Source organism: Marmota flaviventris, chromosome 6, assembly GCF_047511675.1.
Source record: "Marmota flaviventris isolate mMarFla1 chromosome 6, mMarFla1.hap1, whole genome shotgun sequence".
NCBI classification, from domain to species: domain Eukaryota; kingdom Metazoa; phylum Chordata; class Mammalia; order Rodentia; family Sciuridae; genus Marmota; species Marmota flaviventris.
This window is the reverse complement of record NC_092503.1, coordinates 121,443,706-121,465,799: the sequence shown is the minus strand read 5'-3', so window position 1 is coordinate 121,465,799 and position 22,094 is coordinate 121,443,706. Positions and strand designations below refer to the sequence as shown.

Genomic DNA, 22,094 nt, shown 5'->3' with positions numbered 1-22,094 from the left:
AGGAGTCCAGGCCTTATAAACATTTTGCTTCTCTTCAGAAAAGCACTGAGCCTTGCACAGCACAGGTGACCAATAAATGCTCGTCAATATTGAATTGTGAAAGGACTCTGGGGAGCAAGTGTTTGGCAGGGAACCACAGGTGTGAGGGCAGGGAAGCCCCCTGGTCAGGTGTTGGGTTGGCTTCACTGAGGTGTCCTGGATGGTAGGTGGAGAGGTCATGGTGTTTTCCAAAACTGTCCGTGTGCTCTGACTGTTCTCAAGGTCTTCAGCTGGTATCTTCAGCTCTGAGCCTCCATCCTTGAATGATCCTCCAAGTTTCTGTCCTGACCTCAGGAGGTTATAGAATAAAAGATATACATAGAAGAAAAGGGAAAAGAGAAGAGAAAGAAAAGGAAGGGCAATTGAGGGCAAGGGCTTGAAGGACAGAGAAGGAAACGAAGAAGGGAGGCCAAGGAGGCTGTGAGCCAAGGAATCAGTCCCAGAGAAGGAAAGATAGGAAACATTTGTACTGGGCTTCCGTTTACAAAGCAGCTTCCTACACAGGCATTTTATGAATCCCACTTTGTAGATGAGGAAATGGAGGCTCATAGACATTATGTGGCTTGTCCAAGAGAATTTGCTAGTAGTGAAAGTGCACCTCACCCCAGTTTTCTGATTCCAAAGCCTACATTCTCTCCCCCTTTCCCAACAGCTCCAGGAAAGGAAGGGGTTGAAAACAGAAACAAGCAAAGTAGCTTCTTGAAGAACTTGCGGAAGAAAGCGTAAAGAAGCTGGATTTTTAAAACTTCTTTCTGTATCCAGTTATTGTATAGATTCAGGGAGAAGAAACTGCCTAAATTGCATATGGGGTAGGATGTCCAACATTTATTACAGGGAATTGAAGGCTGGGAGATGAGGATGGGAATATAGAAAACAGCCTGAGATGGGAGAGAACTAAGAGGCCAAGGATGAACAGGGGGCTAGAGAGTCATGGAAAGAAGGGTCTGGACCCTTAAAACTTCCTTTGCCCAGAGACATGGGTGTGGGGAGAAGGGAGGAGGGAAGACATTTCTATCCCGTGACAAAAGAAAGTCACACAATTGTTTTGTTCTCTGCTCTGGGGCGGGTGGGCGCCTGTATTTACCAGAGGGACTGAGGTCGCTGTGGCAACCACACATCTGGGCCCCGGAATCCAGATGTGCTGTATCGAGAAGCCATAGCAGAACGATGAGGCAAACATTAGGCTCCCCAGTCCTGGCCCCCACAGCTGGGAAGAGGACAGAGGACTGGAGCGGGAAAGTGAAGAGAGAAGGGGGGAGGAGAAGACTGCAGCGGGGGAGAAGAGAGGAAGTAATGGAAAGGGGCAAGGAATGTGGACAAAGGAGTGGAAAGGGAAATGGGGGGGGTGGCATGAAAAAGGGAGGAGGCATGCACGGGGTCAGCAGCAGGAGACCAGAAGACCAAGAAAAAATAAGAGGAAGAAAAACAGTGAAGCAGAGGGAGAGAAGGGGAAAAACAAAATGCAAAACAAAAAACAAAACAGGAATAAAGGGTCAAAAGATGTGATAATTTGTGCTGCGGTGGAGGGCCAAAAAAAAAAAAAGGCAGGCAAGAAAGAAGCAGAGAAAAGAGGAAGGGAGGGACAATGGTGTCAGGGAGTCAGGGACCACAGAGAACAAAAGGTGGGGATCCAGAGGGAGGAAGCAGGAGGTGGTAGCCCCAAAAAGCAAAACTGATCAAGAGGGACTAAGACAGGAAAGGAGCAATGAAGTGCAGGAGTGACAGTGGCCTGGCATGCTGAGGTAGCCTTGGAAGGGGCTGTGGACAAAGGAAATGGAAACCCACATGGGCTTGGAGGGCAGCAGCCAGGAGCCTGCCTTCACCCCCACCCCAGGCATACCCAGTCTCCACAGTTCTCCATCCTCCCTGCTACTCCACTCCCTCAGCCAAGAGGTATGAGGCCTGGTTCACACCAGAGTGCCAGCTATCCTTGGCCACTTAGTGGTAGCCTCCAGCATGAGATGCCAGTGCTTGAAGCACTTTCTCCAACTGGAGTCAGGAAGGAGGAGGAGCTGTAGGACAGTTGAACAGTGATGGACCCAGACGGGATAAAATGAGAATAGAGGGGGGAAAGGCAATGTAAATGGGGAGAGAAAGAAGTAAGGCCTGAGGGAACGGTGTGTCTACTATGGAGTGAACACTGAAAATATCATCTTTCATCCTCACCCCACCAGAAGATGTAGGTAGGAGTATCACATCTCTCAGATGAGGACCCTGAGGACAGTGTTTTAGGACATCCACTAATAAAAGGCAAAGCGGAGGAGCCCAACTCAGGTGATCTACTTCCAAAATCCTGGTTCCCATGGAACTTACTGCCTCTGTAGGGCTTGATAAGGCTCTAGGGACCCTGGTGCAGGAAGCACAGCTGAGGACCAGGGCTGCCCTCTGGAGGGAGGAGAGGTCTAGTTCCTGGGAGCCCCCGTTCCAGGTTGCCATAGTTATCCAGTCTGTTTTCACCCCAAACACAGTATGGGCGGGTGGTAGGGAGGAGGGAGAGCCTGGCTGGACACGTGAGGTTCTTCCTCCCTCCTTCAGGCCTGGGCTTATGGCCCAGGCAGCCCCTGTCCAGTCATCTGGGCGTGGAGCCCAAGCCCAGCTCACACCCTCCAGCTGACCCAGGACACTCCTGCAGGGTCAGGCCTGAGGCACTGCTGGACAGGGGCAGCTGGAGGGGGATTTCTTCAAGTTGGGCTCAGACTCAACTCCTCACTTTGTCCCTCCTCCTAATTAGAATACACAGTCTTTTCTGCCCGACCTCCCCACCAACCCCCTCATCTGAACCCTCAGATCCCTCAAATCCTCTGGTTTAGGGCTAAGAGGATGCCAGAAACATGCCCCTTTCCTCCCAAATAGCACCCCTTTCTCCAATGTGGCCCCTCCTTCCTGGGCTCAGGGCCCTCTGGCCCCAGCTCCTGTTGTTTGTGTGAGCTGCTCATCCTGGAAAGCAAGGGGAGGGAGGGAGAACCTGCTGGAGAGCAGGGGACCCTGAAGGGCGTGGGGCCCCCTGTCCTTCCTGTTTACTCAGACACATTCCAGGGATCTGCATCCTCTAGTCTGTCACGCCATAGACATCCCTGCGAGACACAGACATACCCCAGAGTTACAGGGGTGGGGCAAGGGGATGACATGAGGTCTGTGATCCCACACCCACCCCACCACCAGCAGTGTCTTCAGTGCTTGGTTTTGTGATGCTGGCTCTACAGAGGCCACTTTTCCCAAAACTCCCCATCATGAGCCAGGAAGGCAATCATCATTCCTTCAACTCCCTCCAAGTTGTTTATTTAATAACAAAAAAGAAGATATGTACACACATAAATCTAATCTCCCTCTACCAACCTTCCTTTACTCCCAGTAACTAGCTCCAAAATGTAAAAATGTCCCTTGTCCCACCTGGGGACTAAATTCCCACTTGTACCCTCAAAGAGAGAAACAAAAGAACAGAATATGCAGCAGCCCACCCACCCCAAAACTGAACATCACTCAATACTCTCAGAGAAAGAAGCAGGGACTAGGGGTTCATGGGAATGAGAGAAGCCCTATATTCTGAAGTGGGGTGAGAAGAGAGATGAACCACCCAGCCCCCAAATAAGTGCTTAGCCCCCATACCCTGTCTTTCATTTACCAGCTGCCGCCAAACCCAGGGATCAGGGGAATTTGAAACAGTCCCAATTGGTCACACTGTACCCCCCACCCCACCCCCAATTCTTAGTGTGAGTTACAGAGGTCAGGGATGATTGAGGTAGAGGGGCTGGTGGGAGGCCTGGTGGGCCTGGCTGGCTGCAGAAGCTGGCAAGGGGCCACCTGTGGCATTGCCCGAGGTTGGGGACGGCTGTTTTCGGAGCGAGGGGGGCACTGTGGAGGTCTTGATGTGAATCACCCTGGTGTCCATGACCTCACACTCGATCTGCATCATTTCCTCATAGTCCCCTGGGGCCCCCCGGCCTGATAGGGTCTCTGTGAGAAGGGGAGAGTCAGGAAAGAGGAGAAAGGGGAGGCAAATGCGGGGCAGAGGTGTGGTCAGAAAAGTTATGGTGAGTAGGGAGGAAAGGAAAAGGCAATGGTACAGAGGTGGACCCATAACAGGGGTGAAACGGGATGGCAGGGATGGAGTTTGGTGCAGGGAGGAGGAAAGGGGTAGGAAAAGAAAATGATATTGATGGGGGAGGGGGTCATAAAAGAGAGGATGTCAAGAGGAAAAAAAGGACATGAGTCTAGCAGGTTCCCAGCCCATGCCCTCTGCCCAGCCACCTGCCCAAGCACCTTCACCAAGGAGCACCCACCCTTAGCTTCCTCCCATTATAATCTTCTGAGTTTTGATTTTCTCTCCACTTACTTCCTGCTTCTTCTCACCTCTGAGCTTAGCATCTCTCAATGTCCCACTCTTCTTCCCTTCTCCCTCAGCTGCCCTGCTGGATCTCCCTACCAGAACTTCCTCCTTCCTTGGTTTCAGGACCCCTCCCTACATCCCAGAGGGAAAGAATTACCATTGGGGGCCATGGCAGGCATCACCAGGGACATCTTGGGCCGAGAGGTCTTGTTGTGGCTGATTGCTGGTAGCAGCAAGTGGTCCTAGGGAACAGAGGGGCCAGGCTGGGAGGTGGAAGAAAAGATGCCAGAAAACAGGCACTCCAGCTTTACTCTTTATCTTCCCATTGAAGACAGGTTGCTAGAGAGTCTGGGATGACAGACAGGGGCAGGAGTACTTACCCTTCGGAAAGAGACAACATAAAATGTATCTTCCCGGCGGTCAATCGCATCCAGGAACTCTGGCTGTGAACGATCTGGGTGTCGATAAATCTGCAGTTGGCCCACAGAATCCCTAGGCAGGTGGGGAAACAGGATTTGGGAGGAGTTAAACCCAATGCCCACTTCCCACTGGGCCAGGATGAAAGAGTATGAGACAGAGACCTCAGAGGATAAGTGGGGGATAATCTCTTTGGTGACAATGCTGACAAGCACAGTATGGCTCTTTAGAGTAGAACCTCACTTAATAAGCACTCTAGTACTCACCTTTCTGGGAGGTCAGGAGGTTGGGTGGGGACTGCCTTAACTGGAAGTGACTTCTTCCGTAGCTGAGACTTCTAGAAGAAGAACAGGTGGCCCCCATCTCACGCCCATTCCTCCACTTCCCCAAACAATTCCTGAAACCTCCACAACAAGATGTCTCCCCAGAACAGTTAGCCCTTTTCTTCAAGTGGCCTCCTTGAACAATCTTACCCATCCTACCTGTCTCTCCTGGGTTTTTTGAGGGACCTTCCGCCGGCCCCTCTCATGGCGCTGGACCCAGCCACTCAGCTCATCGGCAAGCCTAGAGAAGCACAGCAGGGTAAACATGTCTGGGCCAGGCCTAGATGCCCTAGATGCTTTTCTGTCCTGCACACAGGAGTGAGAAGATAAGGCAGGGGAGCTGGTGCTTCAGTACATGAGGAGAACCAGGAAGTGGAGGGCCTCTGAGCTTAGCATCTCTCTATAGTCAGAGCCTAGCCCTGACTCCCCCATACCTTAGGGATTCGGTTCGGTTGAAGTGCCGACAGTCAGAGGAGAGAAACAGCTGGTCTAGGTCTCTCAGTAGTAGTTCCTTGGCACCCCCAGGGAAGGCTGTCAGGTTCCTGGAGTGAGGCATGGATGAAGCAGCCATCAGAGACTTCCCATTACACCCACATCAACGAGGAAGGTGCCAGTGGCAGGAGAGTAGCTTCGGCTCCCTCTTCACGCAAAAGTGCTTTTAGGGAGAATACTTGCTTACACCCACAAAGGAGATGCAGCTTCTTTCTCCTTACCTGAAACTGGGCAAGCCTTTTGAGCTAGGCTGCAGCTCCTCAGGGGCCTGGGAGGATCCCTGGAGGGGTTCAACTCCATGAACTGGCTCATGCTCTGAGAACTCCAGCAAGTGTCTCTGGGGTCGAGGCTCCTCCCCGCTCATCCGAGGAGAGACAGGAGCTGGAGGAGGCTCACTGATACTATGGACAAAGAAGGAAAGAGCAGGATAAAGAAGTCCAGCTTATCAAGTATCTACTTAAGAGTAAGGGCTTGGAGCTGGAGTTGTGGCTCAACGGTAGAGCGCTCATCTAGCACATGTGAGGCACTGGGTTTGATCCTCAGCACCATAAAAAATAAATAAGTAAATGTCCAACTATAAGTAAAAAATATATATATTAAAAAAAAAAGAGTAAGGGCTTGAGGGCTGGGGTTGTGGCTCAGCGGTAGAGCGCTCGCCTAGCATGCACAAGTCCCTGGGTTCGATCCTCAGCACCACATAAAAATAAAATAAAGATATTGTGTCTATGTACAACTAAAATAATAATAATAATAAAATATTTTAAAAAAGAGTAAGGGCTTGTGGCTAGGGTTGTATCTCAGTGGTAGAATGCTTGCCTAGCACATATGAGGCACTGGGTTCATTCCCCAGTACCATATAAAAACAAATAAATTAAATAAAGGTATTATGTCTGTCTACAACTAAAAAACAGTAAGGGCTTGCCAGATGTGGCGCATGCCTGTAATCCTAATGGCTCAGGAGGCTGAGGCAGGAGGATCACAAGTTTGAGGCCAGCCTCAGCAACTTAGCAATGCCCTCAACAACTTAGCAAGACCCTGTCTAGGGGCTAGGGATGTGGTTCAGTGGTTAAGTACCCCTGGGTTCAATCCCTGGTACCAAAAATAAAGAGTAAAGGCTTTGTAGTCAGATTGCCTGGATTCCAGTAAGACCAAGTCACTTCATCTTAAGATGGGAATAGGAACCATCTTTACCTCATAGGTCCAGAAAACAAGAAAAAGAATGCTTAGCCTTGAGCCTAGAACTCAGTAAGCCCTTAACAGTCACTGTTTTGTTTGTTTGTTTGTTTGGTGGTTAATAGGGATCAAATCCAGAGCTCTGAACATCTCAGGCAAGTACTCTACCCATTGAACTACATTCCCAGTTCAATATGGATTATTTTTATCAACATTATCACCAACATCTATCTATTGTACAATGTGCCATCCATGAAGGAAACAGTGGAGCAAAAAGACTGCTGGATATACCACCATTGCTGAGGACACCAGAACTGTTTGTGTACAAGTGGAAGGAAACAGACTTGGCCAAAGCAGGCAATCTGACAGTTGTGAGGGTCAGCTCCACCCAGAGGGTTCTAGGGAAATGAGTAGGGTCTCACCTGACAGGTCCAAAGTTGAAGGCAATAAAGAGAAGGAAGACCATGATGCAGACCACCTTCCTGTTTCCAGATCCTAACTTGAGCTCGCTGTTCTAAGGTGCAGAAGGAGAAGCAAAAGAGACAGGATGTCATCGCGTGGAGCCTGTGTTGCAACCCATCTCCCAAGGACAGTCCAGTCTGACCTCAGCCAGCAGGGCCTCCAGCCGCCGCCGGAGGGCAGCATTCTCCCTACGCAGCTGCTGGTTGTCTGCCAGCACTGCCTGCAGCCTCGCTTCCAGCCCCTGCAGATACTCTTTCTTCTTCCTACGGGACTGGCAGGCAGACTCCCTGTTCTTGATCATTCGTTGCTGTCGCTTCAGCAACTTTGCCTAGGCACCCAGAGAGGAGGAGGCAAAAAGAAAATGATAGATGAACTGGAAAGGGGGACCAATGGCCCTAGGCCTCAGGGACTAACTACACAAATCTCCCAAGGGCCGTTCCTACCTTCCACCTCCTCAGCCAGAGGGGCTTCCTCCTCTACTAAAACATTCCAGGGAAGGAACCCTTCTCTCAACCATTCCCTATTCCCTCTGTCACTCAGAGGAGGGAGAAATTAGACTGCAGGAAGAATTTCCTCCATCCTGGTAAAACCTCTTTACTTGGTGGGCCTTCCTTCTTCCCAGCCCTTGTTTACAGAGACCAAGTTTAGCCTTGCACTTGCACAAAGTTTAGCCTTGCACTCTGACCTCCAGGATCATCTATAGGTCTACATCTTCACTTTCTGCTCCCATATCTTAACTCCCTCCTCATCCACCATTCTCTCCAAGAGAGACTTCCCTTATCACCGTGTGTGTGTGTGTGTGTGTGTGTGTGTGTGTGTGGTGGGGCGGGGGCAGGGTACTGGGGATTGAACCCAGGGCCTGTGCATGCAAGGCAAGCATTCTACCATCTAAGCTACATCCCCAGTCCTCCCTCATCCCTTTCTTTCCTTTTCCTTTAAAAAAAAATATATATTTTTTAGTTTTAAGTTTTTATGTGGTGCTGAGGATCATACCCAGGGCTTCATGCATGCTAGGTGAGCACTCTACCACTAAGTCACAACCCTAGCCCCCCTCTCTCTCGTCCCTTTGTATCACTAGCTCTACTCCTCTTCTTCCCAATACTTACATCCACTTCAGGCGGGCAAGAGTTCCCAGGCATAGGAGCTGGAACAATGCTTTTCCTCTCAGGCCGTGGAACAGTGGGGGCTGGCCCTTCAGGCTGGACTCGAATAGCACCTTGGATGAGGACAACTGGGGACACTGGGGCAAGTGAACAGGAGGTCAGAGAGCTATGAGTTACATGGGGTCCTCTGTCTATCCCTGCACCAAAGCACCCAAGGACTGGGTGCTTCCATGGCTGGGAGCTCTCTGACCAGGTCAATCCAGCCTGCCTCCTCCCTCTTTGGTACCTGCGGGTGGCTGGACAAGAGGTTGTAGAAGGACAGTGGTGCTAGGAGGCACGGCTCTGGGTGGCATCTGGACGGTGGTTAGCACCACAGGTTTGGGCTGCAGTGGTGGCTTCCTTGTGGGTGGGGTTTTGCCTAAAGGAAGGTGAAAGAGAGGAAGATGGAATTTCAGGACTGTGGGCCTCTTACCAAGGACCCCAGGGGTCAAGAGGCCCCATTACCTGAGGAACTATCAGGGGATGGACCCATGCTGATCTGGACAGCTCCAAGTGAGGGGGCTGGAACATCCCATAGGAGGCACCCTGAAGGGGATGGGGACTCTGTCTTCACTTCCAGCACCTCCTCTCCTATAAAAGCCTATGTGGGGCAGTCCAGAGAGATGTTAGTCAGGAGGATTATCAGATATGTCAAGAAGAAAGAGCTGAAGAGAGAAAAGCTCTCACAGCCATGAAGCAGGAAGGGCTCAGAGGAGCTCCAGGAGGAAGGGAAGTTATACTTACCTGGCTGGGGGAGTCTGCCGACAGCAGTGAAGCCTCAGAGTTAACAGAAGAAGATGGAGAGACTGGTTCTACCTTGGTTTGGATATCTGTGGGGTTGCAGGAAGAAATAAAAGCAATAAATTTAAATAAAATAAAAAGAAAAGAAATAAATTTACCTAATATTATCTGGTAAATATTGAAGAGGAAGTGGAAGAGGGTTCAGATGGAGAAATGAGTTATTTCTTGTTCTACCTATGATACTACTCTGGCCAGAGGCAGGCAATTCAGAAGGGGCCAAAAGCTGCTACCCTGATGATTCGTCTTCTACCTTTCTTCAGTACTCTTTCTCCTTCAGTAGTTTCTCTAATTTTTCTTATTACTGCTAGTTTTCCTCAAGGCTGTTCTTGCTATTCCCTCTTTCTTTTTCACAAATCTTGTTCATTCACATAGCAGAGACCCAAACAGAGTCTCCAATATTTACATGGCCCATGTTCCTGTCTTGCCATATTTCCACCCAACCTGGCCTAGAGTACCTCCCACGCTAAGAACTACCCAGCTTGCAAGTGATCTATCACTTGCACCCAATCCTGACTTGCAAGCTGACTTCTGGTCACTTACATCTTCATGCCCCCATGTACCCAAATTCAACTGGCCTTAAATGAGGCTCACTGCTTTTCCTTCATACTAGTTCCCTTTTGATATCTGTTAGCTTCCCAGCCACTAAATTACAAAGCCTCAGGCACTTCTGAGCCTCCATAGCTTCTGTTAAATCTCTTCATATTTTGTTGATAACTCCAGGAAAACAAATGTAGGACCCACATGGCTTAAATGAAACCCAGATTCAGGTCAAAGGGCAACAGTTCACCACTACCTCTGTTCACACCACTTGTTTGCTGCTGGTAAATTATGATTGCTAATACTGCTATTTAAAGTTTACAATTTATATTTTGGATACTTAATAGTCATATGATATACATTCCAAAAGAACAAAGGGGAATTCAGTGAAAATTAAATTTCCTTCCCTTCTCTGTCTCCTACCCACCCAACGTCCCTCCTCAGAGATCACTGCTATCATTATTATTTCTGCTGCTGTTATTATTTTTGGCATTGAGAATTAAACCCAGGGGTGCTTTACCTCTGAGCTACTTCCCAGTCCTTTTTAAATTTTTTTTTACTTTGACACAGAATCTTGCTAAGGTGCCCAAGCTGGCCTAGAACTTGGGATCCTCTTCCCTTAGTGCCCCCAAGTATCTGGGATTACAAGTATGTACCACCTGAATCCATGAGGTGACCACTATTATTTGTGTGCTATAGCCCTCATAAAGCTCTCCAAATGCTGGGACTATGCTCCTATCATAGTAATGGATAAAGTATAGGACCTTGAAAATACCTAAAAAATAGGGAAGAATCTGACTTTAATAACAATGTGCTTTACCAAGTCACAGACAATCTTTGTTGCTAAAAGTCTTTCAATTCTTATTGTGTGTGCCCTATTTGTAACATTTAATAGTCTGCTAGATATGATCTGTTTGTCTCTCTAAACTACTCTCTACCCTTCCTTGAACTGCTGAGGTCCAGGAAGAAAATCTAAATGGATTGCAGCAGTGGACTCCCTTGCTCTCCAGCTTCTTGTTGGAGTTCAACCAGGCAAAAGGCACTTTGAAATAAAAAGTCATCATGTCCAACATTGAATTAATCCTCTTCCCTGATGGCTTCTTGGCCAAGATCAAGTGTAGTATCATCTTCCTTGACCAGAGGATTCCTGCCTTTGCAGTCTCCATCCTGCAAACAGTACCCTCAAGCACTGTAACCTGGCAAGTCAGAAACCGAGGCACCCTCTTTGAATCCTACCTCTCTTCAATGCCAAGGATCACTGAAGTTCATCCCTTTCATTTCATTCTTTCTCAAATCTGTCTTCTTCTCAGCATTGGAATGTTTTCTCTTGATTAATGGCATGAGTTTCTTCCTTAGTCCATCTCACTATAGTCTTCCTCTCTACAATCCATTCCTCTTTATTTTACTTTTATTTATTTATTTATTTTTGTGGTGCTGGGGATTGAACCCAGGGCCTTGTACATGTGAGGCAAGCACTCTACCAACTGAGCTATGTCTCCAGGCCCCAGAGACATCTTTATAATCCTATGCCTTCCCCCTCACTTAGTTGTTCAAAGGCTCCCAACTGCCTTTGAACAAGAGGCCCCTTGCCCACTTGGTCCCCTAGCCTCTGTAGGTCTTCACCTTACTTACATCCACTCCAAAGAGCTGCAGGGTCCTCAAATACTCACAAGTCAACCCTCTCATCCATCTGGTTTATTTCCATCTGTCCTTCAAAACTCAGATCAGTTCCCAAACATGAAAATGATAATATTTGAGGAGATGAAAATGCTAACTACAGGCTGGAGATGTGGCTCAAGCCTGGCATGCGTGCGGCCTGGGTTCGATCCTCAGCACCATATACAAACAAAGATGTTGTGTCCGCCAAAAACTAAAAAATAAATTTAAAAAAATTCTCTCTCTCTCTCTCTCCTTTCTCTTTAAAAAAAAAAAAAATGCTAACTACCCTGATCTGATCATTATACATTATATACATGTATTATACTATACTCCATAAATAATTTATGTCCATTAATTTACGTCCATTAAAAACCAAAACAACAAAAAAGGATAAAGTAAAACAAAACAAAATCTCAGCTCAGGAAACCTTTCTTCAGGAGCAAGTCCCACATCCAGCCCCATTCCGGTTAAGCAGCCCTCTCTCATGAACTTTCCTCCTACCATCCAAAGATCTTTATGCTGGAATGACCACAGCTATACTGACTCATATTTGTCTTTCTCTCTACTATATTACAGAACTCTTAAGTCAGTGTGGTGGTCACATCTTTTTCATCTTTGCTTTCCCAACATGCTGTCCAGTATCTAGTATGAATTAGGTACTCGATAAATATTTGCTAAATGTGCTTTTGAATAATAAACTTAAAAATCACACACAAAAAAAGCACAAATGAGGTTAACTGTAGAATCTAGGGGTTAGATATATGCTATTCCAACCTTTCTGTATGTTTGAAAATTTTTATAATTAAATATTGGAAGAAGATGGGTAGAATGGTGCTCTGGAGGCTGAGGCAGGAGGATTGCTTGGGGCCAGGAGTTCAAGGTTTGCTTGGGCAACACAGCGAGACTTCAGCTCAAAAAAATAAAAATAAAACAGTTGGGGTAAAAATAACACAAATAAATATGTCCTAAATTGTCCACAGTTTTTTAAAATGCAAATTAATGGTAAGTTGAATAATACAACAGGACACTAAGAACAAGAAAAAGAGAAATCATCGATATCAACACCTTTGCTTCAGTTTCTGAAAATTTTCCCTTTCATTCCTGGCCCTTTTCCTTGCTACCTGCTATTTTCCCACCCCACCTTGTCGTTCCTGTCCTATTGCCTACACCCACTCTTCTATCTTTACACATACACAGAAGTAGACTACCTTGGTAAAGCCCCAAAACTATGGCAGCTGCCCCCTACTCCTCCTGCTTTTACCAAGCTGGGGATAGAACCCAGGGCTTCATATACACTAGGTAAGTACTCTACTGCTGAGCTATATCCACAGTTCTTTTTATTTTGAGATAGTGTCTCCCTAAGTTGCTGAGTCTAGCCTTAAACTTGTGATCTTCCTGCCTCAGCCTCCCAAGTAACTGAGATTACAGGCATGGGCTACCATGCCCCTCAGTGGCAGGTTGTTATTACCTGAGGGATCATCAGAGGTGGAGCCCACGGTAATCTGGACAGTTTCAAATGGGGAAGTTGAATCATCTCCCAGGAGGCATAGTGGGGGTGCTAAAGACTCTGTCTTCACAGGCAGAACTTCCCCTACTCCAGGGACCTAGATGAAAATCGGGGTGGAACAGGGAAGCAGAAAAGAGGAAAGAAAACAAGGAAGGTGTTGAGAGTAAGAGCAAAAACAGAAGTTTTAGAGCTTGTCAATTATCTGACAATTATTGTGGTCTGAATGGTACTGAGCATCTCTCTAAGCTGTCTCTTGTCCTTTGCTTTTTCTTTCTACTTTCTTCCTGGGAAGGCTGATAAAATTTCATGATTTGGAATATTGCTATACAGTAGACAACTTGGGCAAGAATAGCTCCAGAATTCTCAGCAGTAACACCTCTCTTCTTCCCAGCCCCACATCACTGCTGCCACATATCTCTGTATATAAAAAGACTCCATTTTCACTTCTAGACAACTAGAAAGGAATATGGAAAATGCAGAGGCAGAAGAAGACACCTCCCTCCACTTCATGACTCAGAGCAAATCATTTCCTCAGCATCCATGGGTAAAGGGAATGGAGAAAAGTCCCTGCAACACAGAGTAGGAAGACTGTTCTCTCACCTGGCTGGAGGGCTCGGTGGAAAGATGTGATGATTCGGAGCTGAGGGAGGAGGAAGAGCAGGGGGAGGATGGCTCAGACTTCACCTGAAGATCTGGAGGAAAAGGGGTTAGATAATAACCAGGAAGCAAAGCCTGAGAAGAGTCTAAAAAGTGTTGAGGGACATGGCAGGTGGGGAGGTGGTAGAGATATCTCCACAAGAGCATGGAGGAAGGAACACACAGAAAGGATCAAAGGAAAAAAGAGTGCAGAGGCACTTATGGGGAGGAGGTGTGAGGACTCAGGGGATGACATAGTTTCTAGAAAACAGTAGGAAGATAAGGGATTCTGGAAGGCTGAAGCAACCATAAAGACTATCTTACCTGGAAAGATAGGCAGTGGGTCCCATGGGGGCTCAGGGGGACTGGCATCCATCCCCACATCCAGGGAGCTGCTGTCAAACTGAATAAAGGGGGATATCACAGAGAAGGAATGTAAGAAAATAGAGATGACTCTGGTCTTGAAACAAGTCATAATTCTGGGTCCACTCCCACCCACCAAGGGTTAGAGAAAGGTTAGGGGAGCAATACCGGGACATCCTGCTCCACGCAACGGAAGAGCTGCGTCGGCTCCTCGGCCACTTCATCCAGGCCAGTATACAAAGGGCTGTCTACAAGCAGTGCGGAGTGTCAGGAGGGTCGTCCAACCGCCCAGCCTACCGATCGCACACAAGCCCCCGCCCCATCCCTCATTGGCTCTGCCTGGCCAGACCCACCGCCCGCCCACTTGAAAAGTGATACAGCCAAAGAACTTCAGCCCCTCCTTCCCCCAACCCCGGAACAACTCGACATTCCCGTTGGGAGCGGAGGTCTTCCCCAACTCCTTCATCTCCCGAAACCACGACGCCCCCCCTACTGCTCCGCCCTCCTTCGGACGGTGGATTCCGTATTCGCCCAGCCTTTCTCTTTGGCCTTCGCTTCCTTCCCGCGTGCCTCAGGGACACAGTTGGGCATAGCCGTCTTCCCTCCCCGACGCCTCACTCCGCACACCCCAGTCCTCCGGGCTCAGCAGGTTGTCAGTGAAGAAACGTGTCGGGTCTGCAATCTCGCTGAGGAGCATCAGCTCCGCCATCTTACCCCCCCACCCCCCCGACCATGAGACGGTTCCCAAGGCCCGCCTCTCCCCATCACCAACTAATCAGTTGACTATTTTAAAAAAGGGGGGGATCCCGGAAGTCCTACCGACCAGTAAAAGACCTGGATGCTGAGCACATGAATTGAGAAAAGAAATGGCTGTACAGGCAGGGCCAATGGGAGCACGGCGGTGGAAGTAGTAGTTCCACGGTAGCTGGCTGTAAAACTGACGCACGCGCCCAACAGGCCCCAGCGACAAGGAGCCTGGGACATGTAGTTCCCAGGATTTAAAGGTCTAGCATCTCCCCCAGCCAGTCCTAAGTTTAGACTTGAGATAACTTCTCGACGTCTTCGGAGATAAATATGCTCCCCCAAGATTGTCTGAGAACACTGCTATCTCCCCCAGCAAGGCAAAAAAATTATAAATAAGATATGGGCTGAAACCCTCCCACTGGGCCCCTAAAAATCTCACAGAATAGACACAATTCACAGGTTCCTGTCTCTTAACTTTTAATCAGACAAACATCTTGCGCAGACCCTGAGCCAGCCCTGCATCCTGTTTCTTCCCCTGAATGACCACCTTCCCCAACTCTTCCTGGGCTGCTCGGTTTTTGGGGTCTACTGCCAACACTTTCTTGAGGTCAGCCGTTGCTTTTTCCAGGTTACCAAGGGCAGCCTGGGCAACCCCTCTACGGTATAAAGCCTTTAAATGGCCAGGATCCCGCTCCAGCACCCGATCACAGCTCTGGGCTGCCAGCTGGGGCTGCCCGAGCAGCAACTGACAGGCAGCAAGATTGGCATGAAGAGCAGTTCGTTCTGGAGGACCAGGTGGGGGTAAAGTGAGCAGCAGCCGAAGAGCCCGTCCATAGCATCGGGCAGCCCCTTCAGGGTTTCCAGCCCGAAATAGTTCTGAGCCCCTTGCATGTTCTTCTTTGGCCAGGGCCTCCTTCTCGCTGATCTCCAATTCCCAGGAGTCCCGGCCCTGAGTGAAGGAGTCCAGAGTGAGCCTGAAAGGAGGCCCAGAGTGCCCAGGGAGCTGAAGTTCTGCTTCCTCACCTTGACACATGGACTCTAAGCATTTCTCTATGAGTTCTCCCCAAGTTTTCTCCCTCCAAGGCCCAACACCCACAGTTAGCTCTGTCCAGCCTTCTGGCAACCCTGACCCTAAAGGGAACCCCAAAATAAGTACCCGGCAGCGGGAACCTAGCTTGGGTTTGTCCAAGCCTTGGCCACGGATTATGATCTTCTTGATAAAGCTCCCATCAGGACAGTACCAGACATCCGATGCTTGAAGGAACTCTGGCATCTCACAAGTCGATTCATGAGATTTTTCAGAGTCTCCTTCAAGTCTAGTGACCAGTTTTTCAGTCCCTTGAGGATTCTCTATAAATTGCCTGCCTGGATCTGAACTCATTTTCAGCTCAAGGGTTTCAGTAGGAAGGTTTTGGGTCTGCTGCCTAAACTCAGTAGTTGAATCAAAGTTTTCCTGGGGGTTCCTTTCCCATTGTTGCTTCAGTTGAGAGGTGTCCTTCTCTCCCGTTGGATTTACTGATGGTGTCTCCATTTGTCTGCCTGGTCCCTTCCACTGTGAATGAACAGTTCTGATTTGAAAGGAACAGATCAGGTTCAGGTCAGCAACTGAAAAGAAAATCATAACAATGCTAATTGCTGGAGTCCTAATTTAGACTCCGACTCGTTCTTTCTCATCTGAGACCGAGGCTCCTAGTCTGAAAGTATCCCCTCCTCCGCTTTTATTCCCCCGCTCCCAAAATCTCTTGTCTTCCTCAAGCTTCGGTTCCACCCAGACCAGATTCAGAACTATAAATTCCACAATTCCCTACGGTTCGAGTAGCTTCCCTACGGACACCCGATGAGGTAAAAAACTACCTGAACATCCAAAACACTTAGCATGGTGGTAAGAGCCGGATTACTCGAATCTTCTCTCCTTCCGAAGCTAAGTGCTTACTGATTATTGTCCTCGGAGTCTAGTGCTGGAGAGGACTGCCTAGAAGCTAGGAGCAGCTGATACTGACAACTAATGCTGGAGCCCGCGAGACTTGCGTAACCAGTCAAATTTCTGGCAGCCAATCGGGAGCGGGGATGAACCTGTTTGGCCCGCCTACTGCGCATGACATCATTTCCTCCGCAACCACGAAGCTCCGGGCCTTAGCAACTGAAGTAGGCCGAAGCAACTGAACAAGGGGAAATTGAACCGACCCCGCTGAGGCCCACCTGGTCTGTTTACTCAAAGTGGAAAGAAAACCTGGAGTGGGAAACCCGGAAGATTGAAGATATAATAGAGAGTGGGGGTGGTGATGGTGAATGAGAGTGGCAGCAGTCCTTTTATCCAGCAACCTCAGGCCCTTCTGTGCTATTATTCCTAAATTCGGGGATCCCAGCAGAGGTCAACTCCTACCGGGTCCTTTGCCCCTTCCATCCAAGATAAACCCTCCGGCCTCTTTCTCTCCCACCGGCATGATTCCCTTAGAGGACCACTTGAGGCTTTTCTTTACCTTTTACATTATATTCATCATTGCCTTTCAAGTTTCATTTAATCAAGAAATCAGTGCTTTTCAAACTTTAAGGTGAATACACGTCAACTGAAGAAGCTGTTAAATTGCAGATTCTGATTTAGGAAGTCTAAGATGAGGATTGTGATTCTGCATTTCCACAAGCAACCAGGTGATGCTCCTGCTGGTTCAACCACTCTTTGAATGATTCCAAAATAATTTCATCCCATTCTCTTCACCCCTTGCTCTGTGCCCCTTCAGATTGTTCTACATTTTGCATATATAACTGGTATAACTTGCTCCATTGAATGTAGCAGGGGGAAACTGGTCCTCCTTGTTTGAGTAGGTGTAAGTTTCTTTTGTGATTTCATCCTTGCTTGGCCAGCTACCTGCACAGGCTGGGCCACCACAACTTTTCAGGGGGAAGGAATCCTTTTCGTACCTCACTTTGACTCCCTCTTCAGTTTGTCTCATTGTGCCTTGGACTACAAGGACCATGCAAGGATAGTGTATGTGTGTGCTGTGCATTGGTTTCATCATTAACTACAGAGTTGAGTTAAAACAGCCCTCTCCTGTTTTGTGTTGAGCCTCAGGTCACTAACTTAGACATTCTTTTTTTTTTTTAATTTTTTAGTTGTAGTTGGACACAATACCTTTATATTTATTTATTTTTATGTGGTGCTCAGGATCGAACTCACTGCCTTATACCTGCTAGGTGAGCGCTCTGCCGCTGAGCCACAACCCCAGCCCCAACCTAGATGTAATTTACCCTGGATTTTTATTTCTGTGTTCTGAGCCAGAGTAAGCTTAGTCAACACTGCTTCCACCCCATGGCTAACTACTTTCATTCTGGAATCCCTGGGATCCTATTGAAAATGAATCCATCTCTTCTTCCTCCCTCTTCCTCTTTTGATTTCAGGGATTTCAAGGCAGTCTAAAGCAAGTCATAAAGGAATAACACCCTACCAGGTATAGGGGGCATGCCAGTAATCCCAACAAATCTGGAGACTGAGGCAGGAAGATCACAATTCGAGGCTACCCTCAGCAATTTAGCAAGGCCCTAAGCTACTTTGTGATACCCTGTCTCAAAATAAAGAATAAAAAGGGCTGAGGATGTTGCTCAGTGGTTAGGCACCCTTGTGTTCAATCCCTGGTACCCACCTAAAAAATAAAATTAAAAATCACACCTAATTTCTGGATAGAGATCAGTTTCTCTCAAAAGAAATTGCTCCCTGCTACGAATCTGTGTTTTGAAATATTTTCTCTTATTGCTCTGTTTATCTGTACATTTCAGATTCCACAGGGTTGTGATTGTGTATGTGTGTGTGTATGTGGGTTATATCTTCTCCATCCACTCAATAAATATTTGTTGATCACCTGCTATATGCCAAGCAACATGCTATGAACTGGGGATACATAGATGCATAAGACAGGCCTAGTTATTGCCTTCATGAAGCTTATAGTCAGGCCAAGGAAAGTCAGTAATTATAATGATAGGAAGAGAAGTGTGAGATGCTATGGGAGTGAATGATGAGGGATGAGGGAACATTCTTTGACACTGAGAAATTTTTACTGACATTGTAAGAATGAGTTGGAGCTGAACCTCAGAATAAACCTTTAGGCTATATATTGAAAAACACTGAATTAAATAGTCTACTTTGTTTTTTAGGCGATCCTTTGTTGCTATTGTGAATATAAGTGCAAATGTAAACGTAGTGCAAACCTCTTTAAAAATAAGTCAAGTGCTTACTTTTGCAGCACATATACTAAAATGGGAATGATACAGAGAAGATTAGCATGGCCCCTGTGCAAGGATGACATGCAAATTCATAAAGTATTCTATATTTTTATTGTTTTATGCCCTAAAAATAAGTAAAATAAAACTAATTTAAATCATGAATGAAAGCATTTTTTTAAAAAATGTTTTTGGTTGTTGATGGACCGTTATTTTTTATTTATTTATATGTGATACTGAGGATCAAACCCAGTGCCTCACACATGCTAGGCAACCCCAGCCCCGAATTAAAGCATTTTATTTTTAAAAGTTACCCCCCCTAAAAAATGAAAAAAAAAAATACAGGACTAGGAGTGTAGCTCAGTGGTAAAGCACTTGCGTAACATGCATGAGGCCCTGGATTCCATCCCTACCATCATACAGACACACTGAATTTTACATTTTTGAGAGAAGACTCAGAGGTCCCCAGGGAAGACATCCATGGACCCATAAATTCTTCCTACCTCAACATGTGTAGGTAAAGAAATGGGGAAAAGTATAGGCTCTCCCCTAATGCATAGGTACTGCCTGAATGTTGACTGACTCACTGTGCTTGCTCTCTCCCAGTTGAGCCTCATTATATTCTCTGGGGGTAGTCACTAAGGAACCATGACAAAGGAAAGAAATAAGCCAGGAGAATTACACCCCCAGGCCTGGCTATAGAACATGGGATCTGAAGAAGACATAAAAAGACACAGGTGAAAAATTACTTTCTTGGGAGAGAGGCTTGGACTGTGAAATGAGGGAAGATTGATGACTCTGCCCTCTCTTTCCCTTAGAGATTTGAGAGTGTAAAGGGATGCAGTGACATGCACCTGTAGCCCCAGTTACTGGGGAGGCTGAGGAAGGAGGATCTCTTGAGCAGAGGAGTTTGGGGGCCAACCTGGGCAACATAGTGAGACCTCATCACACAAAAAAAAGATACTATATAGGATTGATGTAGCTCAGTGGTGGATGGCTTGCCTGCATATAGGAGGCTCTGGGTTCAATCTCCAACACACACAAAAAATTCTTAACCAAGTACTCAGAACTCGACGATTAAATATGAAAATGTGGTGGATTCCCACCAGTCATCTAATAAATGTAAAGAATCATATTATGAAATACTCCAGGGGAAAAAAATTAAGTGGCAAGGAAGTTATTTTAATCAGGGATGAACTGATCTGAAAAGTCTTCATGGAGGGGTTTAGAGAGTCGAACCTTGAAAGATGGCCATAGTTTTGACCTGTGAAGACTGAAGAGATTTTTTTTTAATATTTATTTTTCAGTTTTTGGTGGACACAACATCTTTATTTTATTTTATGTGGTGCTGAGGATCGAACCCAGCGCCCCGCGCATGCCAAGCGAGCTTGCTACCGCTTGAGCCACATCCCCAGCCCATGAAGAGATTTATTGTAGATGCAGAAGAAACACAAGACAGGAGAGATAAATAAAGGGAAACTAATTTACCCCCAGCATTATTCATGTCCAGCTTGTCAATCTCAATTTTCCCAGGCTATTCCAATACCTATTTGTGCTGCCCTGTCACCAGGCAAGGAGCTGGCTGCTAGTTTTTATACTCTCACATTCCTTTGCATTCCACATTCACCACATGGAACCATATGCTACACTAACACTCTGCCATTTAGCGTCAGCATGAGAGACAAAAATTCTAGCTTTCCAAAGGTTAAATAAATTTCCCCTTCTGTTTAGTTTTGGTTTCTGTGGTTGGTTTTTAGTTCTGCTGGGATTTGTGTCAAAATTTTTCCTCCCTTCTCCCAAAGCAGTTTGTTTGTGCTTCCCTGTAGGCAGAGTTTTTAGGCAGGATGAGACAGTGAAAGGCAGACTTTTTTTTTTTTTTTTTTTTTTTTGCAATAAAGTGTGTAATATGAACTGCTCTTTGGCCAACACTGACCATGCAGTGTGACTGTAATACTAGTCACTGTGCTAAGTGTCTCACATACATTATCCCATTTGCTCCTCGCACATTTCTATGAGTTACTTATTCAGTAAGTTATTCAACAAATTATTTTTTCTTTGGTGGTGCCAGAGATCAAACCCAGGGCCTTAGGCATGCTAGGCAAATACTCTACCATTGAGCTACACTCCCAGTCCCTGGTTCAACAAATCTTTGATATTCAAAGTTTCCTTTGTTCTAAGCATTGTGCTAGGGGCTGGATATAAGGCAGTGAAATAGAAGCCCTGATTGCTTCTTGTAGTTTACATTTGAGGGAAGATGATAGTCAATAAAAGTCAATCCAGGGGCTGGGGAGGTAGCTCATCTGGTAGAGTGCATGCCTACCACGCACAAGGCCCTGGTTTGTGGGAGACCAACCTTGCACGTGACTGAGTCACATTCCCCGGCTGGGTGCTGAGGCGCTCAGTCACAGAAATGTGGTAGAGCTTTCCCCACCCTTCTGGGTTCGAGGGTTGGTGTCTCGTGCATGGGTGTGTCTTGCTACAGCCCCATGGGTGAAGCTATGCTCACCTGTTCCTTTGTAATATTACCCCTTGCCCTGTTTAGGGTAGAATCTTCCATGGAAGTGCCTTGTGTGTGTCCCCTTCTCTTACTGTGCCTTTGGGTGTGGCCTACCCAGGTGTCAGTCAACCTGCTGACAGTGGACATCATGAAGATAGACTCAGCCCCCTGAAACCTCACCCCTTGCCTCATTTGAATAGCTTCTCCTCGATAAAAGGGGTCAGCGCGTGCTCTCGCTCTCTTTCTTCCTGCGGACCCTTAAGGTCAGAGGAGTCGTCACAGCCGTCACATTTGAGTCTCTTGTGTGGTTATTTTGCTCAGCCCAGTCAGCCCAGTTTTCCTGGAGTGACCCCTGAGCCTTTTAGTTGTAAGGACAGAAACCTGGCACTGGTTCAATCCTAGAAAGAAGAAAGAAAGAAAGAGAGAGAGGGAGGAAGGGAGGGAGGAAGGAAGGAAGGAAGGAAGGAAGAAAGAAAGAAAGAAAGAAAGTCAACCCATAAAATATGATACAATGTTAGGCACAATATCAACACAATAAAGAAGGGTAAGGGAATAGGTGGAAAATCCAGGTATATGTGGTGCTATTTTTAATTTTAATCCTGTGATGAGGGTAGAGGTGATATTTATGCAATGACATAACTGATGTAAGGGAGTAGCCATGCAGGTATCTTGAGGAAGAATGTCTGGGGAATGAAAAAGGAAGTGAAAAGGCCATAAGGCAGGAAGGAATTGGAGCTTTATGTTAAATCATTACAACTGGAAG

The 22,094-nt window shown here is 47.0% G+C and overlaps 2 protein-coding genes and 1 non-coding gene across 4 annotated transcripts; 1 reads left to right on the top strand and 2 right to left on the bottom strand.

Annotated features, from left to right (window-relative positions):
• Positions 1-3,292: 3,292 nt before the first annotated feature.
• Positions 3,293-14,608, bottom strand: Atf6b (activating transcription factor 6 beta). Its single transcript, XM_027921888.2, has 18 exons — positions 14,506-14,608; positions 14,047-14,126; positions 13,840-13,918; positions 13,480-13,571; positions 12,841-12,976; positions 9,120-9,205; positions 8,841-8,976; positions 8,623-8,754; positions 8,340-8,473; positions 7,376-7,561; positions 7,194-7,285; positions 5,820-5,999; positions 5,541-5,648; positions 5,266-5,347; positions 5,050-5,120; positions 4,747-4,858; positions 4,524-4,608; positions 3,293-3,993 (listed from the first exon to the last, which is right to left on the bottom strand). The coding sequence occupies exons 1-18, from the start codon at positions 14,585-14,587 to the stop codon at positions 3,764-3,766; spliced, it is 2,103 nt and encodes a 700-aa protein (XP_027777689.2). The 5' UTR covers positions 14,588-14,608; the 3' UTR covers positions 3,293-3,763.
• Positions 14,609-15,074: 466 nt separating this feature from the next.
• On the bottom strand, positions 15,075-16,623 carry Fkbpl (FKBP prolyl isomerase like). Of its 2 annotated transcripts, none has more exons than XM_027921902.2 (2): positions 16,477-16,623; positions 15,075-16,227 (listed from the first exon to the last, which is right to left on the bottom strand). In XM_027921902.2, exon 2 carries the CDS (start codon positions 16,151-16,153, stop codon positions 15,104-15,106), a length of 1,050 nt encoding a protein of 349 aa, XP_027777703.1. In that variant the 5' UTR covers positions 16,154-16,227; positions 16,477-16,623; the 3' UTR covers positions 15,075-15,103. The 2 variants fall into 2 exon arrangements, with proteins under 2 accessions (XP_027777703.1, XP_027777702.1); XM_027921901.2 differs by having other exon boundaries at positions 15,075-16,190.
• Positions 16,624-18,841: 2,218 nt separating this feature from the next.
• On the top strand, positions 18,842-18,948 carry LOC114080372 (U6 spliceosomal RNA). The gene has a single exon (XR_003580603.1). It is a non-coding gene; the product is annotated as a U6 spliceosomal RNA (small nuclear RNA).
• The last annotated feature ends 3,146 nt before the right edge of the window (positions 18,949-22,094 follow it).